We start from the raw sequence: 27,330 nt of genomic DNA, 5'->3' as shown, positions 1-27,330 counted from the left end.
ATTACATTAGATTTTTCAGGTGTACCTAATCAAGTGGCCGGTGAGTGTATGCTGTATGTAGGTCTTCCTGTCAATGGAAAGGAGAAGTATACACTTTGAACACCAGAGGGCGCCATTTCACAACCAAATAGGCCACAACAATTCTTCAAGGTACACCAATCAGCCATAACATAATGACCACTGACAGGTGGAGTGAATAATGTTTCATTTTTATCTCGTTACAACGGCACCTGTCAGAGGGTGGGATGTATGAGGCAGCAAGTGAACATTTTGTCCTCAAAGTTTATGTTTTGGAAGCAGGAAAAATGGGCGAGTGTAAGAATGTGAGCAACTTTGACAAGATACACATTGTGATGGCGAGAGCATCTCCAAAACTGCAGCTCTCGTGGGGTGTTCCCCGTCTGCAGTGGTCAGTACCGACCAAAAGCCCAAGGAAGGAAAACCAGTGAACCGGTGACAGTCATGGGCGGCCAAGGCTCATTAATGCATGTGGTGAGCGAAGCCTGTGCTGGCCCATGTGATCCGATCCAACAGAAGAGCTACTGAAGCTCAAACTGCCGAAAAAGTTAATGCTGGCTCTGATAGAAAGGTGTCGCAGCCGCAGACCGCTCATGGTGACCAGGCTGACCCGTCCCCCGCCGAAAGCTCCTACAATGGGCATGTGAGCATCAGAACTGGATCACAGAGCGTGTGGATGGCCGGGTGCATGTGCGTCGCTGACCTGGGGAAGACACGGCATCAGGATGCACTATGGGAAGAAAGCAAGCCGGCGGAGGGAGTGTGATGCTTTGGGCAGTGTGCTGCTGGGAAACCTCGGGTCCTGCCATTCATGTGGGCGTTACTTAGACATGTACCACCTACCCAAACAGTGTTGCAGACCAAGTACACCCCTTCATGTAAACGGTATTCCCTAATGGCAGTGGCCTCAAGGTGTTGACTTGGCCTCCACATTCTCCAGATCTCAATCCAATCGCTCATCTGTAGGATGTGTTGGACAAACAAGTCCGATCCAGGGAGGCCCCACTTCACAACTTACAGGACTTAAAGGATCTGCTGCTAACGTCTTGGTGCCTGATACCTCAGCACACCTTCAGAGGTCTAGTGGAGTCCATGCTTCGACGGGTCAGGGCTGCTTTGGCGGCTAAAGGGGGACCTACACAACATTAGGCAGGTAGTCATAATGTTCTGGCTAATCGGAGTATGTGTGAGATGCAACTGAAAAAATGAAGGGAGCCGAATCACAAAAAACAACAACCTTTAATACCTGGTGTCACAGTGTTAGTGGAACCGTAGATATACTGAAATGCTGAGTCTAAGTTGTACAGAGCTGATCCGAATATGCCATTTTACAATGCAGAGATCTTTGAATCACCCAGGTCGATTTAACCTTCAGTAACTGACTAAACTAGAGACACTGTTAACCATTTCTAAATACAGAAGTCGTGTGTACAGGCAGCATTTCCTCTGACAAGAATCCACTTTACCGAGGTGACTGATTGAGACTGAATCGAGCAATCAGGCCTGAAGAGTTCCTTTGAAAACAGAGAGTGTAAATGTAGCACAGGCGTACGAAAAAATATCAACAGAAAAAATTAGACACATGAAGCCAGCCTGCCCAAAAGAGGAAGGCCGACCAACGCTTTATATCGTGTGGCTGAACATGACAACAAAGTTTCTGTTGGGGGGGGGTGATAGAAAACAAAAAAAAAGAGGGACAGCTGGGTGATAGACGCTACCGTTCCAAAGATCTTTAGAGGCTACGATATTGTAATATTTAACATGTAGAAGTCAGAGAAAAATCATGCAGCTTCATCTCTTGACACAACAGGTTATAAAATATAAACTTGTTTTTTAGGAAAAGCTGCAAAGTCGATGTTCAGCCTTTTGTAAAAGAAACTTTTAGAATCAAACCCTTAATTCAGTCATAGTGTCCTCGTCCGACCCCTGTGCTCATATCGGCATGTCATCGAGCCGCTGCTGGCCCTTGTGTAGAACACGAGTTATGCAATGTAGCACTGCAGTGATTGTAATGTCTGCTGTTTTGGCCCTTTTATGTTTGTTGCATAATACAGAATCGACCTGTTCGGTGGTGCCAGCAAACATAAGAGAAGAAGAATGTGGGGAAAAAAAAAATGTAGCCACGATTTTGTTCGACTTTAGTAAGTTTGTGCCAGCTCAAAACTTTGACAGAATATTTTGCGCTAAGTAACTTTAATCCAGGTGAAGTCAGAGCCCTAATACATTAAGTTGTATGTGTTTAATCGTGTAAATCCCCTTTTTAAACTTTTCTGTTGAGTTGACGTTGATTTCAGCTGCTAACCTCCTCCGTTGAACACAGCAGGCACCATTACCACGCACGCACATCACAGATCATATCAAGAAATAAAACAATGAAACCCATATGCAGTGCAGCGTTTACATAAAGAAGCGTTAAAATAGATTTCCACCCTGTAAAAACGGTTAATACGATACAAATACATGGTCAAAAAAATGCACATACAGTAGACAGCTCCGTTTCCTTTTTTCCCTCTCAGGAAATCTGCTTGGCACGATTGTCATTAAAACAACAAAAGCTTGTGGGGCTTTGAAGGGAGAAGCACCAACGTTCAGACGGTAGAAAGTGGACTGGCTTTGATATCAAATCATCATGCTGATACAGTAGATGAGGTCAGTGAAAGCAACACAGGCTACAGGTAAGGTACTCTAACTTTAAGGCTACTAATAATAAGGATTATGATGAGTTTAACTTATGACGGAGGGATTGGGTCGCAGATGATCGGCTACTGTTTAGCTTAGATTAGCTACTGTTTTTTGGTAACTGTAGCCACGCTTGTCATGAAATGCTACATGAACACTGGTGACTTACACCAGGAGGGAGGGGAAAGTAAGGAAATGGCTTATTCAGACTGTTAAAGTGGAAAACAAAAAGACGATTTAAACACTAAAAAGAATTCGCTCGTACAAACTCACTGACAAAGACCAACTGTGAAGCAGTGCAGCTATAAGAGACCTTTAAAGGGGGGTATTATGCTAATTTCAAGCTTCATATTTCACTCTGTGATACCTGTGGAGTAGCTTAGCATAATTTACAGTTATAAAAACTCCTCATGTTTCTCTGCCTCATGCAGCCTCCTGCCTGAAACGACTCTCTGTCCCTTTAAGAAACCCCGCCCCTACAATCCTGCTTTCTTCTGATTGGCCAGCCTGCTGAAGCGCGTAGAAAAAACACTATTCCTCCGACATACTTTTACCTACCGATTTGAAACTTCACCCAAGTTTAGTCTGGACATCCAACATTTTAAAATAACATGTCTTAAAATGTGAAAAAGCATAATACCCCCTCTTTAAGATCCTTTAAGTCGTTAACAAATGGCCGAATTCTGTCTCTGTTTTCACGCTCACAAACTTCAAATAAAGCTAACAGACGGGTAGATAACAGCTGATGGGAATAAAATGTATACTTCCCTGATTAAATAAAGCCATGATATGCACATGTTTGGTGACATTCTGCAGATTCCACGATACGACCGACCCATAGCCTTTTAACAATGCTAATGTACAAACTTGCATAGATAAAGTGATATAGTATAGAGCAGCGTCAGAATTATTCAACATTCTTTTATATATATTTAACTCTCTTTTCTAACTGCGAGGAAACAGCTGCTTGTCGTCGGAGGTCAAACGACCAACATTAGAAAACATCGACACTCGGACCACTAACATATGCAAGTTTGCAATTCGGGACAGGAGTCTCAAAGCTTCATATTGTTCGGGATGATGGTCGGGTGGATCTGTTTGACTTGTGGGGTACAGGCCCGAGTTCACACGAAACGTCAGGTCAGGACGGTTGTTTTTTTTTCTTTTCTTTACAGTATGGCTATTAACAGTGCGGCGTATGGACGACATCATAGAATCATCTGGATATAAAGGGCTTCACTGGCTGTCTGAATACAGTTAAACATGCTTTCCCTGGGATTATTTGGATTTACACTGTTTTTAATGCACAGGGGGGAAATGCCGGATTTTGGCTCTTCTCGATTTAAGGCTATTCTTTTATATTTGGCTAAACCACCACCTGGGGACTGAGAATTACAGGAGTGACATCTCGTTTAGTGTTGTATTAAAATGGCTCCACAACATGTGGATACAAAGTCTTTGATAGACCTTCACATTAATGCTGAGTTTAAAGGGGAGTGCCGCTCATTTGGGGGGAAACACACCCTCTCTCGCACAGAGATGACTCAAATGTCAGGAGAGGTGTCAAAGAAAGTTAATTACAAACATGGCAACTATAATAATTATATATAAAAAAGAACATGTAAAGAATAAGCTGTATTTGAAGCCTTGAGTGGCACTCCCCTTTAATAAATGTACCTTACAGTTTGGAAAACATTGAAAAGTACAACACATAGACACTACTCTGAGCACGGTTCTATTAAAAGCAACAGGTTATAAAACATTGACATCATCAAGAGGACGTGCTGTACATTGAGTTGAGAGTGACGACAGCCTCCCATCTCTACCTCAGTCGTGAGCGCGACGCAGGAATCGCGCTCTGTGTGCAAACCGAGTGAACACCAAACATGCGTGGTGCGACTCTAATGCTACGGACTGAATCTGTAGAGCTACATTGAGCGTGGTTGTGTGGAGGGGGGGGGGGGAGAAAGCTTTTGTTGCGTACGACAAACCGACAAAACGGAGCGATAAAGTAAAAGTTCTTGCGTGATATCGTCCACACAAGAGGAAAGCGTTTTCTTAACTTTGATTTTTCCTTTGCTTGTAATGAGTTCGCCAAAAATACCACACACCACAGAAACCCACAAGTGAGGTCCTCTTCCTCCTCCACGTCCCCAAACCACCAACGTCTCACACACACGGACACGGTAGTCCTCAGTAAAGTCCGACCTCCTCTGACCCTTTGATCTCTTCTCCAGGCCCGAGGCGTACGGTCGCTTTTCCAACCACGCCTCTCTCATGCAGAGCGATGGATCCCGAAGCGGCCCCGGGCTGCTGCAGGCGCAGCCCAAAACAAAAATGAAGCGCTCAAAGCTGGCGGGAGGGAAAAGAACGTAAAGGAGGGGGGGAAAGGAAACAAAAAAAGATGGCCCATCCTTGAAGCGGCTCTCCGCTCCAGCTCTGATGGCGTGTTTTAGGTCGGCAACGGGTCGTCATCGCCTTTGCTGCACTTGCACTTGCAGCAGAGGACGATGGGAGTGGCCAGGAGGAGGAAGGGGGAGGCAACCAGCAGGAGCAGGCCGAAGCCGGCAAAGATCCCGACAACCTGCAGGGGGGGGGGGATTAAACACATTAGCTTGATTTCATAATATTTACAAGACAAAAGGGCAGAAATTGGGAAAAGTGGGCGTTTTCAGTAAAGCTGCTAAAAACAGCTTTTTTTCCAACTTTCCTGTGGCTGTTATTTCTCCTCATCCCGGCCTGTGTCTGGTCTCTTTTTGACGCCTAACATGCTCATAATTATTAACCTGGGGTCCATCGTATTCATATGAATTAACAATTTCTTCATCTTTAGTGACAAGACTGGCACTGAGATCCATATTTATTCATGTTGAACCCGTTATTAAACGCCGCACCCCTTATTTATTCACTGGGGTTTCCAACCTGCAAGTTGCTCTTTAAATGCAACACTTGAATTCATACAGTCGCAGGTACGTGTAAAGGATACTGCATTAATTTAGCATCCCAAAAAATGTGACCACAACACAAGCACATAGAAAGGTAAGTAATTATAGTACTTACATTAGCATACTTTTAATTACTTTTTGTAGTGCAATGTTACTGAGCTAAATATTATCTTAGCTCTTGCCTTGAATCCTCTCCTGCAGGTGCAGTACTACATACTGGCCACCAGATGTCATCCAATGCTTCAGAACAACCTTGTATTGCACAGTTCTTCCCAAATGCTTCTGAAAGCTTTGTTTTCCAAGCAAATTAGCAATTTAAATTTGGTATCTCTTCCATATGACTACCTCAATTTTCCAGCTTATTATACTAGTTTCGTGTTGCATGCCTGGACAGTTGCACCTTTGTCATGTTGACAGCAAACACGCCAAGTGATGGACATAGCAACGTGATCTAGTGCGGTGGAGTAGTTTGGCAACAATGTGAGTAAAAAAATGCTACATTTAAAAAAACAAAGACAGGAATACATTTAGATTTTGTTTGATCAGTGCTTAGAGGCTGGTAAAAACTGGGGTATTAATCAGATAATCAGAGACAGCCATGTTTGAGATGATGTACAAGACGATAGAAACTGACACAGATCGTCTTGGCAAGCTTTAAATATGTATATATTTAAGTTATGTATATTTTTTGGGGGGGCTTTTTTGCCTTTAATGTATAGGCTAGCTTAAGAGAGACAGGAAATGTTGAGGGAGGACATGCACCAAATGATCGGCAGACCGGGCGTCGAGGATGGGGCGCCTGTTCTACCAACAGAGCTAAACCAATCTTGTGGCACTGGTTTAGCACTTTCATGGTTACAGGTGAGTTTGTCATTTCCTTGCAGTTGGAGGTTAAGTTTCCTGTGGTTGCTGTTATGCAGGGAAAGAATATTGATGGAAACTCCCGTAACTTGGGACTTTTCTGCCAAGAAGCTTTACTGGTTTCTGTCCGGCACCAGCACCAGTAAAGCAGATGATGGGTGTGTGTAATTTGAGTCGTGCACGTAATATGAATATAGGATGGTCCTGACCATTTACATATCCCTACTTATTATGGATTCAACAGTCTATGCACTGCTAACTTAATATTTTTGGGCATGGCAAGTGAGCTACTCCACCACAAGGGGGAGCCAGACACCAGCAAGTCCAGAGCCACAAAATGAATACATAACAGGCAGTCACATGCAACAGTGACTTATAATAGCGCATTGCTTTCCCTCCCATCTGAGGGCAAACAGACATCTTTACGTGGCGCACAGGTTTCTGCCTCTTCATTAGGAGCACATATTACTAACTGCCCTTCTCACAGCTAGCATACAGGCTGTATCGCACTGTATTGACGCAGTTTGCTCTGATTAACAGCCTCTGACATGATGCTTCATGTTCAGGACACGACCTTCCCTCGTAACTGACAGTACGACTCTCATGGAAACACAGTTCCTGTTTCGAACAGACACAGACTGGGAGGAAGATGTTTTTTGGCAGGATGGGTTTGCCCTGGAACATCTTGTATTTATGAAGGAGCGAGAGGGGAGGCTTTTTTAGAAGAAACGAGGTGGGGGTGAAACGAGGGGAGTAGGGGAGAGACAAAGACACACAGAGCAGGGAAGCTATAGCTGGCTGAACTGTAATCATATGACTAAGCCTGCCCCACTGGGCAACAGATGCCAGCGTGTATGCTAATGTTATCTAAATAACACGTATGTTGGACACAGGGACAAACATGAATAGATTATATTGCTTAAGAGAGATATAGAGGAACAGTTTGGGAACGGAGCGGCCTCAGTCAGAAGCTTAAAACACATGATAACACGTGGGAAATGATATGTAATCCCTCATGTGTAATCCGTCATTTCACATAAGGGAAATTACATTTATCCAATCCTTTATATGTAATCTGTCATTTGATTTTGTTACCTATCACAGCGGAGGGACCTTGGTTATATAAACCTTGTTTTTGTTAGTGAAAGGAGTGCATAATAAGCTTAGCAGGAAACAGCGTGACACTGACCACAAGACACTTGTCGATGCACGTGGATCAAGCTGTCCTTTTTCCCATTGTGCTGCGAAGATAATACTAGGCCATCTCTGACTGCGATTGAATGAGCCACAGAGAAAGAGGCAGCACACGTGTACGGCCGCATGCTGCAGTGTGGTTAAAGCGGGGCAGACCTGAGTGAGTGTGTAACACGAGGGGGGGAAAGATGAGTTCTCACCTGTGTTCTGTGCCAGATAACAGACGCCCTGGAGTGGCCCAGTTTGTTCCGGCAGGGTCCTTTGTCGTAGTGGATCAGGAGAAAGTCGTCCTGTAACGCAGACGCACAATACAGACAAAGACGGCCCATTAGCTGTGTGAAAGAAACCGGCAGCAGTTCGGAGAAAATTGTTTTTTAAATGACCTGCGAGCCGCGGCCGCCTGCGCTCACGCAAATTAAGATTACACCACGGCTCATAATGCAGCGAAAACAAATACATCTTATTCCTTTCTTATCGAGAGCGAGGTTAAGCTTCAATTTCCTGATAGTGGAAGCTACTGCCCTCGCAGGGAGACAAATGATGTCTCCATCAGGGACTATCATGGTTTGCAAACACAATAGCATAATGTTGTGCAAACACAACATTAGAGATATTCTAAAAGCATTTTTTTCCTTCCCCACTGATTCAGATATCAGGTCACCGTCTGATACCACAGCCACATGTGATAGCATTGTTATCATGGCATGGCTCAGGTTAGAGCTTTATAAAACAGGAGCCTCGAAATACAGCAAAGAACTTTCTTTTATTATGTAGTTGATAGTCAGTCTGAGTATAAGTGAAAAGAGACACTGAGATTTTAACGGCTTTATCCAGCGTATTAACCTGTTATAATTAATGAGCCTGTTTGTTTGGGAGAGGAGCAGACCTCTGCTGAAGATTCAGGTTCATAAAAGGAATCCTGATGTAAAAACAGTTTGTCTGACTAAAAGCAAGCTAAGCTAACAAAGTTCGAAACACTGGTTTATAACATGAAACTGATTTTTAAAAAGTCTACCTCTGACTTAACATTACATTCTCCCCCAGCCCCTAACTCCTGTTGTTTGCAGTAGTCACGTGATTAACCATCAGTTGTTCTCTTCTCTTCTAAAAAAGTAGTTCCACGAGTTGCTATAATACATCAACTGTGACAGCAGAGCACAGCCTGCTGGTTGGGTACTGTTCTGTAACAGTGAAGATAAAATTAATTAAAACAAAGTGATGGTTTTTTTTAGGTCTAATGAATCACAGTTTCCGATCAGTGGCGTACGCCGATACCCGATTCCACATTTTAGGCTGCATCAGACGCATTTCTGATATTGGTGAACCACTTTTAATGTTGGCAGCTATTTTTAGATTTAGTCTGTCTTCAGACGAAAGTGCTTCTTAGTTTTAGTCATCAACTTTCAGTCTCTTTTGAGAAAATATGACCCCTCCTCCAGTCGCTCTCTTCTCCTTTCTACCCGTTTGCTTCAGGTCAAATGAACACTTAAATTTCAGCAGATCATCCCTACAGTAAAAGAATAAATGAGGACACAGCATCTAAAGCAGGGTTACCGTTATCCTGTAATTGCTGTTCTTTAACCAGTAAAATCTGAGAGAGACAGAGCATGAGACATGTTGTTCCGCCGTATACATTTCAGTGTATGATCTGAGCCGTAGACTGGAGTCCTTACAGTGACAGACAGAGTGATAGCTGTCTCATATGCACGACTCCTCCGCAGGATGAAAGAGCAACAGTTACGCGTGTCATATATGAATTTTTGGACAAAATTATTGTAGGGACAATTCGGTAATTTACGCTCTTGATATAGCCTGCCTATCAGTTGTCGTCATTATTTTGGTTACAGAAATTAAACTGTAAAGATTTTGTAATGGTGGGACAAAATGTATTATCCTTCTATTGCAGTGAATAACAAGGAATGAAGAAATGATGACTCACATCCAGGGACTCCAGACAGTACCAGCAGAAGGCATGTTTGCAGTTCTTGCACATCATCTGTGCGCAGCCCTCGTCCCGCTCGATGTAAACTTTACATTTAGGACAGCGCTTGATTGGTGCGTCGTCCTCCTCGTTCTTATAGAAAGAGCTGCAGAGAGAAAAGAGAGAGGGACACAAGGTTGACATGCTTTTTATTTCCAAACATGATGGAAAATCCAGAATCACTCAGCGCTCGCTTTACAAGGAGAGCTTGGGGATGAGATTGCTTTAATGCAGCGATCAATATTTACAATCTTTGGCGTAACGGGATTGTGTGAAACGGTGGAAAAGCTTCAGCTGGGGAGCCGACAGCTCTTCTAAAAACCACCAATCACTAAATGGCCTTGAACCGGCTCCAACGCTCTTATTCTCCCCTCCTGTTGGTGTCAGATCGTCTGTGTCTATTTCTCCTGTTTCAGTAAAGTGCTGACTCCTGAAATCCGGAGGCGAGCAGGTAGCTGTCATTCTGGGCATTGTCCTAGGCAGCAAATCAGCCCATTAAACTCGAGAGGAGAGGGCATTTATAGTTCTCACAGCTATAATAAAACACATGAGGTGGAAAGTTCTTTTAGACATCCGTCCGTGAACAGGTGTAGCTCAAACGTTGAGACTCTTTATAACTAAGAGCCGACCTGATAATCCTCGCTCCCTGCACTGTGGCCTTTGAGCTGGGCCCTGAACCTGTGCAGATAGAGGAAAGCTGTGCAGAGCTAATGACGTTTGAGTAAGAGGATATGACAAAGAAACAGGTCAGGCGCACATGTCTCCAGGACGCCCTCCTTTTAACCTCACAGACAGATACTGTACGCTTAATATGAATGATAAGCCCATCCCAGACTGCTTTACTGCACTTTAACTTCAGCACATTGTTTTATATCTGCCTATTATTTTGTGCCGGAGTTCTGGCTGAGTCCCAGCAGAGCAGCCGGCCCGGCTGTCAGTCTGTATTTAAGGAGGCACTTAATGACTGCTGCTGCGTACTGACAGGTGGTTCAGGTGAGCTGAAGATGATGAGTGTATTCCTACTTCCAGAAAATAAATGTCCTGACACAGGACTGCATCTGCAACTACAGGAGCTGATGAGTGACATATCTGTTTTTATTGTAGAGGAGGATGCTAATTTTATATTTATAGTTGTTTAAAATATCTATTTCTTTGTTGAAAACTTAACTTTGGCAGCTATTTTAGATTTAGTCCTGGTCTTAAGACGTAAATGCTTTTTAGTTTTAGTCTAGTTTTAGTTGACGACAACTCAAAACATTTTAGTCAAGAAAAAGTCACTTTTTAGTCAATCTGCTGAAAAGGGAAGTCCTTACATTAATCATTTCCTGACGATGTTCTCCATGGTAACATAGATCCTCAGCTGAGGTTATGTGTATATGGAAACTTCTGGAACGTAACGTTACGCATGTAAAGCCACAGAACGAAGCCGTGCAGGTACAGTAGCACATACTGCACGTTCCTCTCTCGCCTTATTTGCAGCAGCTGTTCTGGTTTTTACCGTAATAACATTAATATTATATAATATAATATATATAATATTTATCATCGCTTCTCATTGAAACATTCTGAGTGAAGCAGACAGCCGGTGATGGCTCCTTTTTGTGTGGAAGAAGCGTCAAATGACGCATGCGTTGTTTTGGGACATCATCATATGGCTGGGTTGGATTCAGGGGGATCTGCACTGATTCAATCAGTTACAGGAAAATATGAATTTTAAATGTCCGACAGACCACCACTAACATTTTAGTCCCGCCTCTTCTCAAAACGTTCGTGTGGTCAGAATTTTTATTATCAAAGATCTATTTTCAGTTCGTCTGCGTCTCGTCTTCAACAGTCATAATTTTTAATGAAATTAACACTGATTGAAAATAATTTAAAATACTTTTCGATTATTATATAATATATAATAATTAAATAGGCTAAAATCAACTATGCAAATCTATTGATATCAACAACAACAGTCCTGACCAGTTTAAAGAGTGATATGAATTACATTTTTATGTTCGTGAGTAAAGACTGGGCCTTACTGTCCGATTTTTGGGGGCTTTTTTATGTCCTTCTTGGGAGAGAGGACAGTGGATAGTATTTGGTAACGGGAAGAGAGGATGGGGGTTAGGGATAGGCTGACACCAGCAAGGGGCCGAGGGTGGGAGATCGGCATCGAGGACTGTGGTGTCTGTATATGTCAGACAAAAGCTTCCCATCATCATTTCTCAAAGCTACAGTTGAAGCATTCAGTTGCTTCACTTGTTTGAGGTTCTTTGTCTTCTGGATCTTGGATCTTTGTTGGGATATTTAACGTAAAATCAGGAAAAACCAAGAAAATCTGGAAATATTCTTTCACAAAAAAAGAACTTTTGGTATTTTAGCCTAAAAAAAGTCTAAAGATTTTTAAAATACTACTTTAATTTTCTGTTGACTGACCACTTGGTCACTTGTTTCGGCGTTAGCTAACACTTTGCAGCTGCTGAAAGCCTTAATGGGTCACCAGAGGAGGAGCATTTATGAGTTTGTAATACTAAAAATCACATGGAGGTCTGAAGACGTAGCTAAGAAAAGAAGCCATCAAATGTATGATCTGAAAACCTCAAAAGGAGAGGAGAATTTCACATGCAGCCTCACGTTAGACGAGGAAGATAAACAAGTATCAGGGCGTACCTGTTTTCTCCTGGTAGGAAGGAGGTAATGGGCAGGTTGTTCTCCTGGCAGGCCTGCCCGGGGTGCCAGTTGGCCTTGCAGGCCGAGCAGAACTCAAGGGCACAGACGGCGCACTGGACCAGCTGGGGCAGCGCCGGAGAATCTGCCTCCTTTAGCTGGCACACGGCCTGGCAGGTCGAGGAAGGGCACCACGTCCGGCATGGGTCCAACAGCACCTCTGATGGGACAAAAGAGGTGCCAGCGTCATGGACAGCAGCTATTTTAAGCATCAGTGAACTAGAATACTGAGGAAAATGTTTGGTGGAAGGTAGTTGTCGAGTTTGTGTGGATGTTTTAACTGCTCGGTGTTGTGGTGTGATAGGCATCTTCTGAATTTTGGGTTGGAACGAGAGCATGTTTTGTGTGTTTTGCCAGCTCTGTTCAGTTCATAGCATGATGCACTTGCCCTTCTATCCACTCCTTCCTTCCTCTTGCCTCTCTGCCAAGAACTCTTTGCACACATTCCACTTGCACTCTTGGCTCGGCCTGAGAAATATGGAACGGTTACAGCGCCTGTTCTGCCTGACTGGACTGGGACATTGATGAGACGGCTCACTGCCCTTATCCAGGCGGCATCGACAGCCCTTTCACGGGCATTCGGAGGATTTCTATTCATTTGCAGGACCCCCCCTCCGCATCGCCATACACGTGTTTGTCTTTGCGTTTGTGCGAGTCAGATCTGCATGTTCTGAGTACAATTCGTGCCTGTGTGTAGGCGGAGAACCTGCAGGGCGACTACCATCAAAGAGAGGTAGCACAGCTTTGCCTACTGCTGTGCGAGGGGAACTCTAATATTACTGATTAGCATGTCTGCGCTGACAGCACGCAGCACAGCGACACAGACCTGCCATTATGTTTCCAGCAAGCCTTTTAGCAGTGGGTTAACATTTATTCCACAAGCCGCAGACACTGAAAACACAGCCGCACACCGCAGCAGAGATAAAAGGGATTTAACTCAAATATCATGCTATGCTAAGAGACCTGCCTCCATCAGACATTTTACGAGTCTAGACGAACCGATCCTATTAGAATCTCTTTAAACAAAGTCTGCGAGGCTTTCCCTTTCATGCATATTTGATGGGAAATGGTGTTACACTTTGACGAGTCTGACAGGCTTGAGTCAGAATACTACAGTGCAAATCAGACAAATGGAAACCTGAGCACCTGTCACAAGAATACTCCTCCTTTACATGATGCTGAAACTGAACGCTTAATTCTAAATCAGAGTGATGAAGATATTTCCCGAGCAAACACAAATCTTTTCCTGTAGCTTTCCAGCAGATACCCCGTGGTGTAATTCAGCAGCTAAACCGTCCATAGCGGGTGAATGAATGACTCCAGACGGAGCGAGCAGCACTTAGGCAACACTTGAAAGACGGGATTGTCGTCATCCCTTTGTGTGTCAGGGTTGAAATACAGTATCCCCGGAGGACGGGAGGGCTCACGTGTATCTGCCGTTGCCCACACATCAACCCACCGAGAGACTGTGGAGATAACGCTGACGTACTGCGTTGACTCACCCCTTTCAAACTGAAGCTTCTTGTATCTCTGCATCATCTCCGTGGCTACCATGTACTCGATCTACAGGGAGGAGAGGAGAAAGAGTGGGAGAGAAAGAAGCAGGTTATTGTGCATATTTATAAGCTGCGAGATGCAATTAGACATTCAGGATGTGAGTATTATTTCCAGAACAATGTCAAATTCTAATTTCTACTAGATCGGATCTCGCCTCTTGCTTACTAATCAGGCCTTTTATGCAATCCTCAGATAGAAAGGCGAGAAAGTAGTCAAGGTGCATACCCGGGCCCACTAAAGTTTCAATGTTCTCATTTATTGGGCAATGAAATGAGCGTTCAGGCTCGCTAAAAGAGCAGTCAATTACACGGTGAAGGCATAGCTGTCAGAGCAGACGGGGATGAGGCATGCTCCGCCTGACTGGCAGGAGTAGTCCTGCTTCCATTAAGGGCCAGTGACACTGATTGATTAGAAACATGCGGCCGTGCTGTGCCGCGCCGCGCCGTGCTGTGCCTACAGGCCTGCGAAAAACCAAGTGAGGGAGCGAGGGAGTCCATCAAACAAACTGCCTTGGGGATGAGGTGCGCAGCGGTGCCCGCAGATTGACCTCTGCTAGGAAGCCAGGCTCGTTATAGTGGAACAAACACACTGACAGGTGGAGCGCAGTGGTCATCTCGAGTAAAGCTGGAGCTTTGAGGGGGCGGAGAGGTGTTGAACTGGCCGCACACGTGTCAACTTTGCTATTTTATGTGGGCAGAAGAAGAACAGAAGGTTCATGATGTGGAAAAAATTGACCTGTAGGGTCACTGATGTTTTCTCATGCATGTCCAGTTCTACACGTGCCACATTTGCACACTGCACTAGCTGGTGATCGAGCCCAGGAGGAAAGAAATATTAGACATTATTATAAAAGTTCTTCACCCTGAGGAGCAGCAGGCTGACATTTATCAATACCTCATTTTCCTGCAAGTGTCCTCTCTTGGGGCAGGCAGAGTCTGGACAGCTAATTGCAGTTTCAAGGCCTTCTTTGATCAGGAGTTCCACATACTGCTTCAGGCACTGTGGGAAAAAAAACAGACAGACGAGTAAACAAATGCAACCTTGACCCGTCAGAAAAGTTGGTAAACAAACAGTGGACCAACAGTCTCTCGATAGCAAACCCTGTTTCTGGCCTCAGAAAGAGCAGCAGGACTATGTTGTGTAATTGAGGCGTTATGTGGAGACAGCATATTTTAAAAAAGCTCAAAACTAAACTGCACAAATTAATGTTTTAATTCTGACAATGGGTCACACGACCACAGGAAGTAACAAATACAGAAAAGTCATCACTCAACTTTGTAATGAACTTTTATGCCTGTTTTTATAGAGAGGACATGGGGGACGATACGCGGCAAAGGGCCAAAGGTGGGAGCCGAACCCGGGGCCACCACATCAAGAACTACAACCCCCCGCACATGTGCCGCCAACCTAAACGCTGAGCTAAACCAACGCCCCATTTAGCTTCCTTAAAGGAGCAATTCACCCCTGGAAAAAGCCACTGTCAGTCAAAGCTGGTGTTCTCTGTAATCGATAGAAGCAATAATATTTGAAATTGGCGCCATAGCTGTGGAGAAAGTTGTACAAACAGCTCGTGGTTTCGCCCATTCTACATTCCTACAACACCCAGCGTGCTTTACGTCCCTCCCTCTGAAAGGAACGGCCCAGCGAGAGACGCTGGAGTGACATACTAAAGTTTTCAAGTCAAGGACATTGATCGCTGCAGGCAATGGCTCAGAGCGGTACAGAATCTAAAAAATCTTCAGGTGTGCAGTCTGCACTTCAAACCTGACGATTTTGAACGAGACATGACATCGGAGGCCGGTGTCCTAGATTGAGGAAGTGTAGTTTAGCGAGCTCCCTGGCCTCCGCCAGATGAAGCGTTTTATGTAGTCTGGCGGAGGTTTCCCAGGGCCCATTGGAGAAGCGGATAGTGCCCTCCAAAGGCACAGAGCCAAATTGAATTTTTTACCATAATGGCATTAGCTCCACATAATAGCATGATAGGACTGAGGTTGAAAATCGGCGAACTGGCACTTTAAGCTTCCTCTTTTGGTCTTACTGCCTGCAACTATCTAGGTTTGGTCTTGACATTCTCTAATCTCCATTTCTACCCATAACAGATACATGTTTTCAACCACTCTGAAGTTCTGTATGCTGAGTCCCCAGAGGCTAAAATAGCAACTAGACGGTGAAGGAAATGGATCATTTGACATTTAAAGAGTCAGATTTCTGTTTGCAACCAAGACATGGTTAGGAAAGGAGTAAACAAACTTTTAATGGGTTCTTTCTAGTCTCATGTTCACTACGTGATGTTAAAATAAGTTTTGATAACAACTGTTCACTTTCAAATACAACTTCACAAAGTTAAAATATATCAATGTTGTGTGTTCCATCTGTTCTGCTGCCTTGTCCGGCTCTTTTAGAGAAGCCAGTGAGACATGCTGTTTTGCATTTATGAAAGCTAAAAGGCAACAAACAGGTGCAGGCTGGTCCGAGCATTTAATCAGCTTCATTTACTTCCCTTCACTATGTATTTGCTTTGTTTTGATAAACAATTTAAATGCTAGCATAATATAGAAGAAGAAACATGAGTATTAGATATGAAATGAATTATAAACAGTAGTTGAAGTGGGATATCAAACAGTGTTTGTGTTTAGCATCGTTATCGCCACCACCCACACACTCTGTTCCAGGAAGTACATCTATTTTAGTGCTCATTCTTGGGCTTTGTTTTCATCAGTGGACCAGTCGGGTCCGGTGTTACAGAGGAGGGACGTGATGGATTTAATTATGGATCCTGTGGTCATTACTGATTTTATTACAGTGACGCCAGAGACTAATTTTCATTCATGTATAAACTTGATTTGTGGAGATTTTCAGGGGGTTATCTAAGTTGCCTGTTCTGTGTTTTTCCTGTTTGTAGAGTGTCCTGCTCACCAGTGTACAGAAGACACATTGGCACTGTGTGATTGTGGTCATCTGCTCCAGAGGGAACTCTCCAAGGCACAGCTTACATGAGACCAGGGGATCCACGGCCAGCTCCCAGGTGGGACGGTACCGTGCCGTGGTCATCTTCACCGCCACTGAGCTGCAGTGCAAAGAAAGAAGGGAAAGGGAACAGAGAGGTACGGTTAATGACGCAAGATGCATCCTGAAATAAAGCGAGCAACGTAAATGGATGATGCTAATAATTGTGCACAGTTTTGTTTGTATCCATCTAAATGAGCATTTACAGGGTGCACGCACACAAATAGACCTGCTGTTTGCAGAAAGGCACCATTTCTCTGCCTAAACAAGGTGCCCACCTAGTTGGCTGTGTTCATTTCTATCCCAGGCCTCGTGCTTTCAAGCACTTAAAATGAAAATACACCTCAAAAGCTCCTGAAACTCCTGTAGCCACCAGCTATCTCAACTCTTTGTGAAATGTTCACTCTGCTCCTTTTTCATTCACCGCGTCATCGTGTCTCTTTTCTGAGAGCCAGAGAGGGTTATTTTAGGCCGTCTCGTCTCATTCTCTCCTTCCCTCTGTAGCTGAGAGCAAAGAGAGCGCTCGGCTGTTTACAGGAAGTGGTCCTGCGCGCACAACGTCAACACTGTCAAGCTCTCCCGCTGCTGCTAAGCAACCGGGGCTGAGGGAGGATTTTGGAGGTGGAGGGGGCACGGATAGATTGGAGAAAAAAAAGGAGCGCGGCAGAGGAGAGATCGCGGTTTGTTTTCGCTGGTCTTCTTGGTACAGTCTGCCTCGCTGTGCGGCTTCAGACACACAAGGAGAGGAGGGCGAGTGGGAGGAGAGAGGAGTTGAGGAGTTCACATGTTTGCTGCGTGGAGTCTTGTGCCGTCTACATGTGCTTTTTAAGAGAGGGAAGTGCAGAGAGAAAGAAGAAGAAGATATCACTTCTCTTAAAAAACGCAGGCTGTTGCATTTAAGGATCGACTTTGTTAAAGTGCAAGGTGAAGGCAGTCCTCAGATGATACATGCTAGAGCTCTATTATGGTAAAAACCAGGAAGTCTAGCCTTTGGTTTCCTTCTTATTACTTTCATTTCATCTCTCTTTATTCCTCTGACCCCACTTAACACTAAAAATATTGGGTCTGCTGTCAGTAAGGGGCGTCTCAGTTCTCTTAATGCTGCACAGTGGTGCAGGGAGAGAAGAAAGAGGAGAGGCTCCCAAAGGAGACTTCAGTGAGGATACGTGAGAGCATCCTATCTGCAAGTGTACCTATTATTAGAAATACACTCACTGCAAATGAGTGAATGATTGGATGCTGCAGTTGATGAGACAAATGACAGAAACAGAGAGAAATAGCAGCAGAAATCTTTTTGTGTTCTTCATTAAAACAACTTTATTGGATATGGATTAAGCGAGGGATTCAGCAGCCAGATGGTGCCTTTCTCTCATATCTTTAAAATGCATCCAAGCACAGTCGAGGCGATTAGTACAGCCCATTGATTAGTTTTTTCCTCATGGTAATTTTATTTAGCAAAATCTTTAGCTGTTCTCATTTCAGCAGCAAACATTGATTGTCTGCGAGTGTAGGTTCCTGTTAGTCAAAGCAGAGTAATCAATTATATTGGGCAGAAACAACGTCATTTAATTACATTTAATTTGGACAAATAATGAGGCAGTGTCATCATAATCTGGATTATTTAGTAATGAATTTACAAAAGGAAAACTGTAAGTAAGCAAGAATAACTCCAAATGAAAATATATAAAAAGTCAGTATGCATAATTTTCCATGACATTACATTATATTTGTGGACAAGCTACAAGCCCGTCTGTATGCTCCTGATTTTCATCCACTTGATGCGTGAGTAGGAAAACTGCCCCTTTCAATAAAACCTAAATTCCTCCTCCTCTGCATCTCCTCGTTGTGCCGTAAGTAGGAGGACAGAGAAGCATTTCAAAGTGAGAAAAACTGAGAGGACAAATAAGAGAAAAAAAAAAGTGGAGAAGCACCTCATGTCTGACTCACTAAAATCACCTGGCATCCGTCCACCCATCTATCCTCCATCCATCACGCTGACCAGAAAGCACTGAGCGCTGAGGGAGATCTATTATGCAGGTGCTGAACTCGTATTAAACAGCTTAAACGGCAATTTGTTATCAGGATGGAGATGCAGACATGGCCCTCGGGGCGTGTGTGTGGGAAGGTGTGTGCTGTGGTGGTCCAAAACAACACATGAAAGAGGAATTTGATGTAATTAAATCAAACTGGGAATGCAGCTGTACAGCTGAGAGGCAAAAGTCCAGGTTACAGGAGTGTCAGTCATAAAAAATTAAAAATAATTTAATATATATATAGAAAAGGTCTCCAAACTTTATAGCTGAGGACTCGAATGCCAGCAGTTAAAAGAGGACTGAAGTTCTTTGTTCGTGTCATTGTGTCAAGTAAATAAACTTCTCTAATACCAGCATTGGGAATGCCTCCAATGCAGCCTGAAATGCAGTAGGCTAAGAGTATCGATGAGTATGCTAGTCAATGCGCTAATCAGAAAACATAATTTATTAGCTCCTCAAAAAATCGAATTGTTTCTCCTTCTTTAAATCAGGAGCCGACACAGCAATAATAAGTGGTATGGCTGCCAGTAGCAACTACTGTTTTAGAGGGGAAAGAAAGGAATTAATATCAGGTGAAATATCATTTGACGTTAGCAAACAACAACAGTGTGTTGCTAGCAGAGAGTACTGCCAGCAAAAGCTAGCAAACCAAACTGTTACGCACTGTAAGACTGTACTTTCTTATTTTAATTTTCAGTTAACTAAAAAAGTTGGGGGGAAAAAAACAAAGGAAAGAAGTTTTATGTTAAACGTTTTTCTGACAATGTCTAGCTGACACAGGAAGCCAAGAGGAGCCGCTAACAGTGCTGCAGCTAACGCTAGCTTGGCTTGGACATCAATCATATCACATTGAGAAAGGGTCAATACAGCTGTTAAAGAATAATAGTAATTGAAGACCCCCTCCAGTGAAAATGTTTAACCTTGTAAACATCTCCATGTAGTGTTTTTCATGTGCTACAAGACATATCAGGGACAACATAAGCAGTCATCTCCATGGCTGGGCCTGTCTGCTTTTAAACTGCAGAGTACCAAAGACAGGCTGAACAACACGCTTTTTACATTGGCAGGTTTGAGACGTCACACACCTAAGGAGCCAATCCTGTTAATGGACGTGGTGACGATGATGTAACTGTCATCGTACTTTTTCTCTACTGACTTACGTTAACCTTACTACTATTAATTACTACATTTCAAGCTAGCTAAGTTTCAACAAGTTGCCACTAAACGATGACAGAGATGAGTTTTGTTTTTTCAGGAATTTTTAATGAGGGAGAAGGGGGGAATATATTATTTCAAGCAGAGCATTTTATATGTCTTTAAACATGACTCAAGCTGGTCTTGAAATATATTAAGTATATGTTTTTAACCGCGCAGGTATTTTCCTCTGTATTAGCCAAAACCCAATCTCATCAGAACATCTCTTTAAAAACTGATGGTAGAAAGTAGCTCACACTTCACACAGCAGGACTTTCTTAAAGTCTATTTCTCCCCTTCCAGCTTTAATATTGGCTGTGCAAATGCTGACAGACTGGGTCGATGGGGACAAATGAAATTGTTTAGTAAGGATGGCCCGAGGAGAGGAGAGGGAGGAAGGGAGAAAGAGCGACAAAGGGAAAATGAGTTTCTAAGAGAAAAGGTGGTGCAGTGCTGTCCCTCTGCTGCATTATTAACTAGATGGTCCATTATCACTGAGACACACACAAACACACACTGTGCATCTTCTTGTGTGTGCTCATTGCAAATATAGCCTCCCAGAACACTGCACATCTGTGAAAGGTCAGGTCTGAAAACCGATGTAGTCAGAAGTCAAACATCCATCCTGAGCACCATGTGTCAGTCATTCGTCTGAGGGGCGCTCCACTCACAGAGCTCATGTGGCTACAGCAGCACTCATGCTATAATGACTCCATATCCTAGAGACAAACACACATGCATTAACAGTCTATTGCATAACAACGGAGGGAATGGTCATGGAGAGCAACTGAGGAGAACTTGTCTCGGGAGATGGAAGCAAATGGGATTTCTTGCTGCAGTACACATGATACCGTACATTAAAGATTGATTCAATGCACTGTATGTCACATGCTAAGTGAAATAAAAAACATAGATAGTATGATAACAAACCTAGCTTAAACTCTGGTCTTACTGCTACTTACAAGACCAGACACAGATTAAAACATTCCTTGTCTTATTATATCCTGGAATGAATCTATCCTGTGGCTCCAATACGTCCTAATTTTTTATAGTCTGAACTGATTTAATTAATGGATAACCTGCTGCTAAGAAACATCTCGCATTGGCCTATACATTGCTAAAACTCTACCCATCGAAGGCATGTGTGGACAAGTAAAGTGCAAATATTGCATAATACTGCAAGTTCATGTCTTAATGTTTGTCTAAGCCAGCAACAGTCAAGTCCTGATTTGCTCCTGCAGAGCCGAGATTTTAGGGATCATAATCAGCTTTATTGGCTAAGTATGTGTACAACTGACTTTGTCCAACTTTTAGTTGCTCTCAATGTTATACAAGACATTCCACGAGCAATCGAAATGATAAATCCATTCATCAAAAATAGTCGATAAACAAAAGAATGATGTTTAAAATTTTGATTAACATAAAATTCAGTGTAAAAGAGGCACTTTTAATGCATATTTTCTTCATCTAAAAAGTGGGCTGCGTCATATATACTGTTAATATACCAGTATAGAGAGCTATGTTATTGTGTTATGGTATTTTACCCAGATGATATAATCAGCGCTATAATCTAGCTAAAGTTGTCGGTTGTTAAGTGATGACGTCACACCTCTGCATTAAACTGCTACAACGTCTCCTATTTACAATATGCCACAGCCCTCGCTGTTTTAAGAGAGGAATACTAACTTGATTGTTGCTAACACTTCGTCACGGACATGCTCATGATCTCGATTGCAGCCGCCACCCTCACAACAATCAATGCTACCGTAGGCTGTCAGCTGCTGCTAGCTACAGCACCGGTAGCTAGCAGGACTGCAAAGTTGACATGGCGAAAAAAAAATGGTAGGCTGTAATTTGTGTGTGTTTTCAATTAAAATTGAAATAGTGTTGAAATAACTTGTATACACATTTTTATCAAGTAATAGCTATAGAAAAACTTTTTCCCTCTGGGATACCCCCAAAAACAGACTGCGTCTTATATTCCGGTGCGACTTATATTCTGGATTTTACGGTAATCAAGCTATAATATTAAAACTTTGCTACTGGCTTTCCTTTTGCTTTTTTATACAACTGGAAATGTAACAATTTGTGTTGTTGACTAGCACTAAAACAAGCAATCTTGAAGATGCCAGATTTCTGGGAACCTGTATAGGGTATTTTTTCACGTTAAACCAAACAAGTAGCTTTAAAAGACAAAGACAAAAGACAAGGCTGATATCTAACACAGGAGCTCAGCACCACTCTGCAGTCTAACAAGTTCTGCTTCCTAACCTATGAAGACAAGAATAAAATGCAAATTCTCACCTGAATAGACTCGGAGACAGAAGTGAGAGCGCACTTTCATACAACACGGAGCCTCACTCTGCATAGCAATGCATGCTTTACATTCATGACAAACCCAACTGACTGCTCTCAATCGCATCAGTGTGCGCAATCCACTTCATTTGCTCCTATAGAAGTTAATATACGAGAGAGGGAAAAGGGGGGGAACAATCTTTCAGCTCTCCATTTTCACCAAGGTTGACACCTTTTATTGTGTGTAATTATATAATGTCACATCAAAGCGTTGCATAAGACTCTATTTATACCCCTCACCTATGGCTGATGTGAAAGAGAGCTGCTAACAACTGTTTGCTGATGTGGGAGTGCGACCAACCCACGCTTTGCTCTCTCACTCTCTCTCTCTCTGTCTCTTGCACATACATAGCACACATGTACATTCTTTCAGCGCACGCACAAAGCAGGCCTTCAGCTGATGTGCAAGAATGTGCTGCCGGCCAGTTCGACAAGTGGGAGAGTCAGTGTGCTAAAGGAGGAGAAATGAAGGCCACATTATGTTCAGCTGCAGACAAACACGGGGCTGATATTCTACCTGAAGTCGCAGTGGATGTTCGACTGTGTCGCTATTTGCTGCAGCAGGATTAATGTAATGAGAAGCATGATATGATACGAGCTGACTGGAGCAAACTTTGTCTCGACCGGCCTTATCAGCGAAACCTAACCTAACCTCAAGTTCGCTCTTGTCAACATTTCTGTCCGGCAAACTGCTACAATTATTTCACATTGTTTCACTGGACTTGCAGCTGTAATTGCATCACACATGTGCGCTGACAAAGCATGCAATTTAATTCACCTCAAAATCCACAATTAAGAAGAGAAATACAGACTGGTCGTACTAATAAGCACTTAGCGACCCTGTCGTCTCTTGCCTCCCCCCTGATCTTCCTTCCTGCCTTTCCTCCCTCAGCAGACCAGCCCCTCTCTTCATGGCCAATTAGTGCAGTAAAGCCTTTAAGTTTGCTTCCTGTCAGATTCTCACTGTCCACTGCGGCAAAAAAAAAGAAGGAGAGAGTAGAAAAGAAAGATAGAAAAGAGAGTGTGGCAATGAGCCAATTTTTGTCAATTTTCCAGACTCCCCTGGCTCACCTTTACCGCCTGCTTTTACTTCTTGCCACCTTGATGTGAAGGCTCCCACTGGGAGACGGAACAAACAGGCAGAACAGACCACAGAGACACTCCGAGACAGGGTGGGGAATCATACTGTCGAAGTTACCGCAGAGTTACACAAATAATCCCATTGGAGACTTTTTAAATTTATTTATTCATTTAAAAAAAATTCTTATTCCACCAGCCTGATTTGAGTTCCTGAAAAGTTATTCTCCTTTATTTTACTTTACATGGTATTGTGTTCACTTCCTGTTGGCAGCACGAGAGCAGGGCTGGCATAAACACAATGTGACCAACGTAGGGTACAAATTACACCACCAACATTAGTCACCAACTCCTATACAACACTATTATTATTAAATCCTCCGCAGTGCTGCAGTGCTTCTACAGTGAGCACTGCAGTTTACCTGCTATATGCCCTGCATGTAATCAGTCTGGCAGTAACCAACGGTTACCTTTAAATGGCCACATGGGGACGGACTGATGGCAGTTACTTACCCATGGTGCGATGTTTACGACCTTCACCTTAACAAGTGTCATAAACATATGATTGGAACAGACTTACCGACTCATACACAGTGACAAGATGTCCTATTTTATGGCTTTATAACAAATGAATAACCTGTCAGTAAGTTTACACCCCTCTTTATTATTAGCATACTCCATCACAATAAGAACAGCAGTGCACTTTCAAAATAAAAGCAATGTGGAGCATGTCACCGCCAAAATCCCGTGATGAAAAAAAGTCACATTGATAAATGCCAGTGTCTATTTCCAGCCCTTTTATTACAGGCAGAATGTGGGTCATGGGAGTATATAGGCCATAGGTTGATATAGCTAACACAGAACTGAAACACAGAAGTCACACTGTGCCAGACCATAACCCACGCACCAACCCAGCGCGCCCGGGTGTTATTCCCTTTATCGACTCTCTACTAACCCACATTCATAACCCAGAGAACACGCACATCGCACAGGGACTTTATTTTAGGACGGCTCAATGGCAAAATGTGAAAGGTGACATGCCTGGGCGGAGGAGCAGCGGTTGGGGACAGTCCCCCCGTCTGTTCTTGACATAGAGGGGGGTTGGGGGCACCAGGAGTGGTGACAGGCCTAGTTTTTCCGTGCCCGGAGGAGTTACACAATCACCTAGATGTATTTTGGAGAGGTGCGGAGAAGTTGTGTGTGTAAAATGTGTCATGGTGACTGGCAAGTCAAAGTGCATTTGACAGTGGTCAGGCCTGGGTATGTAGGGCGAAAAAAACATTGTCTCATGCCCATTTGGTCTCTTGCCATTTTTCTGCTGCAATACAAGCTACATACCATCCCTGTGAGCAGATAACTGTGGTTGAGCTGCTGGAGCTAGTTTGTGTCTACTCTGCTTGCCAGCTCAGATGGGTTTGTAGACGCCGTTTAAAGACTGTTTAAAGAAAGGCAAAGTAATCTAATGTTAAACTTGTTTCTTCCAATAGAGCAAATCCAGTCTGATTCTTCTGCTCACAACCGTCGCTGCTATTCTTTCAATACATGAACCAACAATAGTAAACAATTTAAAGAGGGGGTATAATGCTAAGACTTATGTATAATGTTACAATGTTGGAGTAGTCTCCAGGTTTTTTCTACACGCAACACTTCGTGACGTCACAAAGTGCAGCCTTAGCTGGCCAATCAGAGGAAAGTGGGCTTGTAGGGGCGGGGTTTCTTCGGGGGCAGACAGAGCTGACTTGAGTCGTTTCAGGCAGAGGCTGTATGAGGGCCTGCACACAGCACCAGAGAAAAAAGAGTGAGAAAAATTTGTTTTTTAAACTGTAAATTATGCTACGCTACTCCACAGGTATCACAGTGAAATATGGAGCTTGAAATTAGCATGATACCCCCCCTTTAATGAATCCTATTTTGAGGCTGCAAGGATCAGTTTAAACTTTAACCAGCTGTAAAATGACCAAACATAAACATTAGAATCTTTTATGATACGTTTTGCATTCACATTAACAAAGCAAGCCGGCTGTAAACACCAATCCTATCTGCAGAAGCTGCAATGTTAATGATTCTCAATGTATCATAAATAACATGTCAGGCGTCACATTAGTACATTACCCACGAGGCCACCTTCCTTAAAAGGGGAAGGTTCAGACAATGATAAGTCTGACAGACACTGAGACAAGGTGCAGCTTCTAATGTTTGTACTCAAACACAGCGATGTTATTTGCTATGTACTTAAAAAAAGTCTGTTGGCAGTGTCAGCAGTGTCACCACTTTAATGCCACCCAGTTGTAAAACCATAAAATTTCCCTGCGTCAAACGACGGGACACAAAGCAGAAGAGTGAGCCAGACGAGTGAGTCTGGACTAAAAAAGAAAGAGGAAGGGAGGAAGACGAGGTGATGTGAAATGAAACACAAAGGAAAAGTAAGAGACGGAACAAACATGGGAGGAAAGTGAAGAAATGGTAATAAAAAAGGACTTGTTTCTACACCCCTGTAAGTACTCGTCTGTAAGTGGACCGTTAGGCAAATGAGCTGCGACTTTGGCAGAACTTAAAAATATTCATGAGATTCAGACGCTTCTTAAATGTTCTGCGTTTGTTCCTTGAAGTTTTAAAGAGTCTACACTTGAAGAGAAATGGAACCCAAGTTGGCAAACACTTCTTCCAATTGCCAGTAAAATTAGATCTGAATGAGTTAAATCCCGCACCCAGATGACTCCTCAGTACCTGCAGGGGAGGAGAGAGCTAATAACACCCTGTTCTGATTTCACAATAAAGACAGCTCGCTCAGACTTGATGACATATTGGTGAGCAACAAGAGCAAAACAAAGTCTTATTGTGCGGGGAGCATTGTCAGACTGTAGTGAACGAGGGTGACAGCATACAGTTCTCTACCCCACAATGAAAAACAAAATACCTAAAAAAACAAGATAAGACGCAGCAAATGACATCACATCTGTCGGACTGCAGTGGTCTTAAAACAAGTTGACAACGTGCTTGCTCTCCTCGCCAAAAAAGCATCGAGGCTGCCATTAGCGTCTCGGAAGCTAAGTGAAGATGACAGGCGAGCAACATGCAGACTATTTCTATTGACAGATGCAGAGAGCCTGAGCGAAGGGTCAACTTTGCAGGCAATCTGTTGTCACTCCCTGCTCCTCGGCCCACTGTAACTAGATTACAGCAAATAATCTGATTAAGCACTTTGTGGATGTTCTGACAATCTTGAATGTTCATGAAGTGTGTTTTAAGTTAGTAACTGATCTGTTTTATCTTGTCCTTAAAGGCATCCAATCCAGAATTCCCTTTGTGCTTCCTTTAAAAACAGGACTTGCACTTACACTCCTCCGCCAGGCTGATTTTGACTTTCATCTTTGCCTCATTGGAATTCCCCGTGAATTTCTTTTTCCCAAACAAAACATGAGAAAAATACTGCAGTGAAAACCCCGCTTGGTTGTTTATTGATCGCTTTTGCTAAAGGGTTCTTTCTTCAAATATAATCTGAATTTTCATCAGCACAGCAAACAATCACAAGGTCACGCCCACCAGGGGCAGCGGCTGGACTGCAACACATAAGGGCTGCATTCACAGGCCGTCTGAAAGTGACGTAACTGAGCACATTTCTGGAGCGTTTCTGAAACACACACAAAAGACGCCTTTTGGCTGCGCGCCATCCCTACTATATACAAACGCTGCTAACAATGGAGAGTTCTGCCTG

At 43.3% G+C, this 27,330-nt stretch overlaps 1 protein-coding gene across 4 annotated transcripts in view; it reads right to left on the bottom strand.

Moving 5' to 3' along the window:
• Positions 1-1,238: 1,238 nt before the first annotated feature.
• rnf144aa (ring finger protein 144aa) overlaps positions 1,239-27,330 on the bottom strand; it is a 35,042-nt gene continuing 8,950 nt past the window's right edge. For all 4 annotated transcript variants that reach the window (XM_069661756.1, XM_069661757.1, XM_069661758.1 and 1 more), the window contains 7 exons: positions 16,867-17,017; positions 14,845-14,949; positions 13,896-13,956; positions 12,337-12,553; positions 9,637-9,784; positions 7,898-7,987; positions 1,239-5,281 (listed from right to left, as the gene is read on the bottom strand). In XM_069661756.1, coding sequence (XP_069517857.1) covers positions 5,150-5,281; positions 7,898-7,987; positions 9,637-9,784; positions 12,337-12,553; positions 13,896-13,956; positions 14,845-14,949; positions 16,867-17,001 — 888 coding nt within the window. In that variant the 5' untranslated portion in view covers positions 17,002-17,017 and the 3' untranslated portion in view covers positions 1,239-5,149. The remainder of the gene's footprint in view (positions 5,282-7,897; positions 7,988-9,636; positions 9,785-12,336; positions 12,554-13,895; positions 13,957-14,844; positions 14,950-16,866; positions 17,018-27,330) is intronic.

This window comes from Semicossyphus pulcher, unplaced genomic scaffold (assembly GCF_022749685.1).
Source record: "Semicossyphus pulcher isolate SPU_LCO1_2020_fin unplaced genomic scaffold, fSemPul1.0.p SCAF_14, whole genome shotgun sequence".
NCBI lineage: Eukaryota > Metazoa > Chordata > Actinopteri > Labriformes > Labridae > Semicossyphus > Semicossyphus pulcher.
This window is presented reverse-complemented; position numbering and strand designations above follow the sequence as displayed.